Raw genomic sequence first — 7,533 nt, 5'->3', positions numbered from 1 at the left:
AAAAATGTCACGATTAGTTAAGAATATGATGAATGAAACTATTATAAAATAATATGTCACCGAGGACTGGCCTTATTCACAACAACACACAGTTAAAGCCCAACCCCGATGGAACGTTTGGCTAGTGCTAAGACTAAATTAGAGGAAATCTGTAGAAAAATTTTCAAAATTTTCACTGAAAACCTATTTTAAACCCACCACGACAACAAAATAAGGTTAAATTTTAGAAACAGCTAGTCAAATATGCTGAAACAATGAGTAAGTGGCGCTGAAAATGCAGTGACTAGGTTCGACTACGAAAAGCTCCACGCTTATCAGGCTCAATGCATGGAAAAAGAGATGGGTTGATTCAAGTGATTTGCAGCATAGACTGTCTGACTGTTGCCGATACACCTGAGGTACTAACGGGAGAACTGTAAAAAAGAAAAAAAATCATTTATATTACGCCCTTCATATTTGTTGATGTTAGGTGTTTCGGCTTTCAATTAAAGATATTTTAATCGCCCCACTAATCATTTTCTACAAGTCAATCAATTTTTCTATCTATGGCGCTCTTAGAAACGCCGAATAGATCAATATCAATGGAGTCGTATTGTTAGGGGAGGGGATTGTTTAATGTTATCTGGCGCCATTCAATTGAATGACAAGATTGCTTCTAATCAAATATCTCCAATAAAATATTTTGAATATTCCAAATTTGTCCGCCGTCCAGTTTCGTCCGCTTATCTGATCGTCCATCTGATCGCGTTATTAAAATTTAATCGTGGTGTGTGTCAAGTTCACGTGCTCACCCCTACACACATATACATGCACACGCACACATATAAACACGCACACATACACCCACAAATAAATTACTTTAATTACTGTTTGCTAATAAAATTATTATTAAAATCCAGATAGCTAATAAAAAACACAAAAAGCATGAGAGAGTACGTGGAAACGCTAGAAAGAATCATTGCGCACTGGAACCCGATGACGGAAGACAGGGACAGGCCTCATTACCGATCAGATACTAAATTGATAAAAGCTAACGTAAAATTTTTTCCAGCTCAACGCTCAAAAATGCCTCATTTCACTTTTAAGTGTAATTGAGATAGCCGGACACACAAGCATCACCCCCACAAATCTAAAGTTCCCCCATTACCTACGGCCCAATCCTTACACTGCAACATTCATCCTATTTGCATTCATCTCCATCTTCAGCGGTGGCACTTTTTTACTCAATTGCGCTTAGCAAGTATTCAAATTTTTGAAAGAAACAAAAACTATCAATCAATCAATCTTCGTTTTGCGTCCAGAGTCCCGGTTCCCCGAGGTAGGACGTAAAACTAAAAAACTGTATTTTCATTAAAAAATTTTCAACAGAAACTAATATTATCATATAATAAACTATAAAATAAACGTGCTCATTAATAAAAATCACAAATTGAAAGGAATAAATACAAAATGAAAAGAAAAAAAAACTAAAAAATGTTTCATAATCAATGGTTTTCTGAAGAAATTTTTTTAAACGTTCACTTTGACAACCTCTTCAGAATCGTCTTTCAACAGTTCAGCTAGGTAGGGTGCTGTTTCTGGAAAATGCAGTTCATATGAGCTACCAATTCCACCTGCAACACTTTGAATGGCGGACATTCTCACCTTGAAGTTTGAGTTTTTCATTTGTTGGTTATTGTCCTTTATTGATAGTAACAGCTGAACAACTCATGGAGTCAGGTGCGTCATCGAATCTTCATACAGTGAAGTTATTGCCTGAATAGTATTCCATTTGACTAATTAAGGGCTTAAACAGGGCATCCCCTGTCCCCGAATCAACGTCATGCAAATAACATTCGCCGCACATAATTTACCTGTTGCATTATCACCAGTTAACTTTGTAGTATCATGCTGAACAAGAATATCTGCCATTTGTTTTATAAGAACGCTAACAAAAATGTTGAATATGTCTTAATTTTTAAGATCATTTGAAAACTAAATGGTAAAAAGTTACCAATCGTCGTCTAAAGACTTGAACAGCTTCAGCAACATTGGCCTGAAGGTTACTTCTGACAGATAAATGACGAACAAGAGAATTGAATCAGTGCAAATATTTTCATTCTACGTCAAGTCATTTATTTTCAGGTCCAAACAATCTGCAGATCATTTTCAAGTTCATGAAACACAACTGAATCCTTTGCATCTAACTTGTGCTGTAGATGATTTTAATAAGAGAAAATTAGCACTTTTTAAAGATTTTCTCTGATGCAGGTTGTTTTTTTTTTGTTGCCCTGTTATGTTCAGCATATGAATTATGAAATTATTAACAAATTCTTTGAAAGAAACTTCGATTTCCTTGTTGCTATCCTTTACTTACATCCATGTTACACAAGAATTCTCTTACGAAATCTTTGTCAGAAACAGCCGATAAAATAATTTTATTGGAATTAAGTAAAAACTCTTTACATAATTGAGAAAAATTTCTGATACTTGAATCAACAACAGCTATCGAAGAATCACTTTTTCCTAGGACTCTGATATAAATCCATCAAGAAACTTTCCCAGTATGATCATTGTTTTCAACCAAGTCTCAGCTGCTTAGTCTTATAATGAAACTGCAATGATATCAAAAGCAATATTCTGCATCTGTTTATCTGTTGTTGTAACATCCAGATCAACTTTTGTAGCATCGCTTCATTCATCTGACGTTTGATTCAATTATCAAAATTAACAACTTCCACAGACATTCATCAACATCACAGCTAACCAGCTGCTTGAACAATGGAATCAATCTATGTTGAGAAATGTGTTTTACAGCATCGACAAACACTCGGAAACCGTCAAGCAAAATTTCATCAACTTTTTTTGGAATTTTCTGAAAGTTATCTTTCAACAGATAAAACTACATCAATCAATTTTGTCAATTGTGAATCATCTCTTTGCAGCAATGCTTTATCAAGCTTACTAAGTCACCAAATGGTGACTTTTTCAAATTTCAAACAGAATTTTTTTTTGCTTTTATATTTTTCTTCTGTTCTTCAACACTAACTTTGTAGTTTACTTTTGAAAGAAGATTAATGAATTTTCTTACATCAAACATTTCGTTGAGTGTGTTTGAGTGAATTTCTATGACCCTCCTAATTTGCCAGAAATTTCGTTTCTAGTTCAGTAATTTAATCAATTGCTTTTACGTTGATATTTGAAGTTTTTCTACATTACAGAGAATCACAACGCTTTGGCACCAAATGGTGATACTTTTTCTAAATGTTCAACAGAAATTTTTTTTCTACCTCATATTTTTCTTCTGTTTGTCTTATTTTCTTATTCATTTAGAAATAACGTCAAATTGAAAATTTTAAGAAGAACTGATGCAACATGATCCGCCTCAAGACTGATGTTGGAGAATGCCTCAACTGTTAGAAGAATTTTTGCGTTGCTGACATAAAACTGCATGGGGTGGTAGCAAGTTGAATTGTTAGTGACCTATTATAAATAAATTGTATTAATTTTAAATTTTAAATTGAACAAATGAGCAAAAGAATAAATAAAACATGAAGCTTGCTTACTTTGTGATATCTCTAGATATTCTCAGTCCAGATGACAATAGTCTTCTGCATCTTCATTTTTAGGACACCTGACATGTTTGTTGTTGTGTTCATTTTCTTTGACAAAGTCTTCAGAATCGTCTTCCAACATTTCAGGTAGGGCGCTGTTTCTGGAAGGAGCAGTTCATTTGAGCTACACATTCCAATTGCAACATCTTCGATTGTTCGAATGGCGGACATTTTCACCTTGATGATTGAGTTTTTCATTTGTTGACAAATCAGCCTGTGCAGATTGAAAAGTAGGTTATTTGCCTTCATGGATAGCATCAACTGAACAATCCATGGAATCAGGTGCGTCATCGAACTTTCACTCAGTGAATCGTTGCCTGAATAAATTTCCTTTAAACCTCATGCCGTAAATCAAATTCGTTCAGATTCGTTCGTTCGTTCGTTCAGATTTACAGGTCCAAAGTATCTGCAGAGCATTTTCAAATTCAAGAAGCGCCACTGTTTGGGATATTTCACATCAAGTTCGGCGAAGACGAGCGTGTCGACGGAAGAAGCAGTAGGGGAGAACACCAAGACGACCCTCGCCACATTCTACATTTTCATTTTAGGACTTTTTCATTACTAACTCTGAATAAGTGGTCATAAACAGTAATCAATTTTAGTATTTATTAAATTAATAACATTGATATTTTATTTTTTTCTCAATTAAATGTTTTGAAATAGTTATAACATAACAATGATGATGATGAAAGAAATAAAATGTCCTTTTTTGTTTTACTAATTACTGAAAACAGCAAAAGTTATACTTTAATATAAATTGTAGGTATGTTTTGGACAAGATTTGAAAATCGCTTTTGCACAATGTGAGTGCCCAAGGAGGCAAGTCCTCTGCCACCATGTTGCAGTATTATTATGCTTTGGACATAGCAAGTTGAATTGTTAGTGGCCTATTATAATTAAATTGTATTAATTTTAAATTTTAAATTGAACAAATGAGCAAAAGAATAAATAAAACATGAAGCTTGCTTACTTTGTGATATCTCTAGATATTCTCAGTCCAGATGACAATAGTCTTCTGCATCTTCATTTTTAGGACACCTGACCTGTTTGTTGTTGTGTTCATTTTCTTTGACAAAGTCTTCAGAATCGTCTTCCATAATCATAATCAATGCACAATGTGAGTGCCCAAGGAGGCAAGTCCTCTGCCACCATGTTGCAGTATTATTATGCTTTGGACATAGCAAGTTGAATTGTTAGTGACCTATTATAAATAAATTGTATTAATTTTAAATTTTAAATTGAACAAATGAGCAAAAAAATAAATAAAACATGAAGCTTGCTTACTTTGTGATATCTCTAGATATTCTCAATCCAGATGACAATAGTCTTCTGCATCTTCATTTTTAGGACACCTGACCTGTTTGTTGTTGTGTTCATTTTCTTTGACAAAGTCTTCAGAATCGTCTTCCATAATCATAATCAAGAAAAATTATAACCCTCCTGTTACAAGGACTGCTGGCAACAACTTAACACAAGATTTGAAAATGTTTGGGGTGCTGTTGGTTTTACTTGGCTACTAAGACTAGAGCCAAAAATCGCCAAGCTAGATATCCCCGATGTAGAACTTATACTTTCCAAAGATTTTTTGCACACCAAAAGCTAAAGACAATATCTGGAATCCGTGTTGCGGATGACAGAAGATAAAGCAGTTAAAATTCAAGATTTGACTATAGGACAAAGTTCCAATGAACAACAACTTCATGGTCAATCGATAGTTGCAAAAATTTTATGATCTGTAGCGATAAAAGGTTAACCCTCTCCAACCAGTATAAATGTGATATTTTAATCAAAAATATTCAGCCAATAAAATATCAAGGACTAACTTGATGAGAGAAAAATAATGCTTTAAAAATATTTTACTAGCACAGAAATGAATGAATGGTGAATGAATGAATGAGTGTGTTGGAAGTTTGATGAGTTAATAATAAAATTAATAATAATATTATTATTATTATATATTTTTATTATAATTTTATATAGTGCGCCATTTGAAAGTTGTGCAACAAACAAAAAACGACTCGTGTATTTGTAATACCATACAGTGTACATACATACATAAATTACGAGGCTTCTTTCAACTCCTTAGAAACATTTAAGTGTGTCTATTCATAAACGAAATTTAAAATAAATTTTTAATACATTTTGTAATATAAAAAAACATAAAATAAGATTTGAAAATGTGAGGATTTCTAATTGAAAAATTGTTTAGCACATTTTCGTCAACGATTTTATTATATTAAAATTATATATACGTTATTATAACAGAATATAAGTGTAAAGGAAAAAAAGAATATTTTTCAACTAAAATTGACAATGTTCAATTAAATGAAGAAATATTTTTAAAACATTGATAATGTGAGCAATAAAGGTATATTATGTGTTAAAAAAGATTATGGTTGTTGAGATAGAGGATGGTTTTTTGTTTGTTTTTTCAATTTAGGCCTACTCCTAAAAAATTTTTGTACATTAATAGTCAAAAAAGTAAACTACAAATCACACTAACGAAACCGCAGTACTTAGTACAAAAAACAAATCCAATTAAAAAAACAATCAGCCAGTATGTTAGAAGATGATATCACCGATAACTTACAGGTTACTGCAAATTCAAACATTTTGTACTCGGCTGCTATCAAGCGCAAATGACGTCCGTGGTAGGTCTTAATGCGGGTTACGCTCAAGTTCTCGATTTTATGAGCGATCGCCATGATACAGCTTCAGTTGCTTATCATTTGATGAATTTTAAAAGATGGGTTACAATAAAGGCAAACATCTGGCGAGATCATTTGACAGCGGTTACAAACCATTCAATGGCAATGACAGGAGCCAGGTTATAATAAAGTTAAACACCTGGCAAATTCTTTTGAATGTGGTTACAGACCATTCAATGCCAACTTTATAAGCCGGGTAATAATAAAGGTAAACAACTAGCGAGATCATTTGACAGCGGTTACAAACCATTCAATGGCAATGACATGAGCCAAGTTATAATAAAGTTAAACACCTGGCGAAATCTTTTGAATGCGGTTACAGACCATTCAGTGGCAAGAAATATTTTTTAAGCATTGATAATGTCAGCAATATAAGTATATTCATTGTTGAAAAAGATTATGATGAAATAAATTCTATCAATGCTGATACTTTAATGCTAATGTGCACCTTTGTCGATATCATTTATAGAAGAAATGGAAAAACGGAGAATGAATATCAATCAACACTTGCACAAGGTAGTTAATTTAATTTGTGATGATTATAAAATAGATAAAACTGCAAAGTAAATTTTACCACTTCATATTATTTATTTATTTAATTTTAAGTTGCTGGAGCATCTGGTGTATTGTCCCGTGAAGGAAAAATTTGACAATGATATACTAGAAATTAAAACGTCTCAAAGCTCTATTCCATCATTAATTCGCAAGCTGTTACAGTTGGCAGAAGTGCATCATCAACATCATCAGTATCACGCACTGCATTCAACAGGATGATGAAAACACCATCTGGTTTGCCAACCTGCTTAAATCACTGTTATGAAATGCTATCAAAATTTGCGTTTGAGTTAATATATATAGAATTTCGAAAAGCAGAATTTATAGAAAAACCAGTGTTGCATCTATCTTGCAACTGTTCATTTCTTATCCATTGTAGAATGCAGTGTTGTCACTATTTAGCTACATCAAATAGTAACAAAGAAAACCTATATCTGGCCAGTGATGACAAATGGCTGTCAGAAATTTCTGAGCAGCAAAAGAATGCAGTGACAGAGATAGGAATTTTCAAAGGAACAACACAATTAAACACACACCAAAAAAAGTTAAATGCTGCCATGGTCTCATGCGTCATCTGTACTTCCCGAGTTGCAAAAAAGCAAATTTTTAAAAAAGTTGCCCTGGTTGAAAAATGTGGAGGCTTAGCCAAAAGTTGTGGATCTTGGGGATGGTCCTAA

At 33.2% G+C, this 7,533-nt stretch overlaps 3 protein-coding genes across 3 annotated transcripts; 1 reads left to right on the top strand and 2 right to left on the bottom strand.

The window, feature by feature from the left end:
• Nucleotides 1-618: 618 nt before the first annotated feature.
• HELRODRAFT_178759 (hypothetical protein) lies at nt 619-1,846 on the bottom strand (the record flags this gene model as incomplete). The annotated part of the gene is made up of 3 exons (XM_009026831.1): nt 619-738; nt 1,531-1,644; nt 1,742-1,846. The coding sequence occupies 3 exons, from the start codon at nt 1,844-1,846 to the stop codon at nt 619-621; spliced, it is 339 nt and encodes a 112-aa protein (XP_009025079.1).
• A 274-nt stretch (nt 1,847-2,120) lies between these two features.
• Nucleotides 2,121-4,690, bottom strand: HELRODRAFT_178758 (hypothetical protein; the record flags this gene model as incomplete). The annotated part of the gene is made up of 7 exons (XM_009026830.1): nt 2,121-2,192; nt 2,747-2,854; nt 3,029-3,139; nt 3,355-3,462; nt 3,987-4,124; nt 4,340-4,480; nt 4,637-4,690. 7 exons carry the CDS (start codon nt 4,688-4,690, stop codon nt 2,121-2,123), a joined length of 732 nt encoding a protein of 243 aa, XP_009025078.1.
• Nucleotides 4,691-6,339: 1,649 nt separating this feature from the next.
• On the top strand, nt 6,340-7,533 carry HELRODRAFT_178757 (hypothetical protein; the record flags this gene model as incomplete). Its single annotated transcript, XM_009026829.1, has 4 exons — nt 6,340-6,420; nt 6,470-6,574; nt 6,908-7,017; nt 7,071-7,533. The coding sequence occupies 4 exons, from the start codon at nt 6,340-6,342 to the stop codon at nt 7,531-7,533; spliced, it is 759 nt and encodes a 252-aa protein (XP_009025077.1).

Source organism: Helobdella robusta (genome assembly GCF_000326865.2).
Source record: "Helobdella robusta unplaced genomic scaffold HELROscaffold_49, whole genome shotgun sequence".
NCBI lineage: Eukaryota > Metazoa > Annelida > Clitellata > Rhynchobdellida > Glossiphoniidae > Helobdella > Helobdella robusta.
Note: the sequence above shows the minus strand (reverse complement) of the source record. Positions and strands in the feature narration are given on the sequence as shown.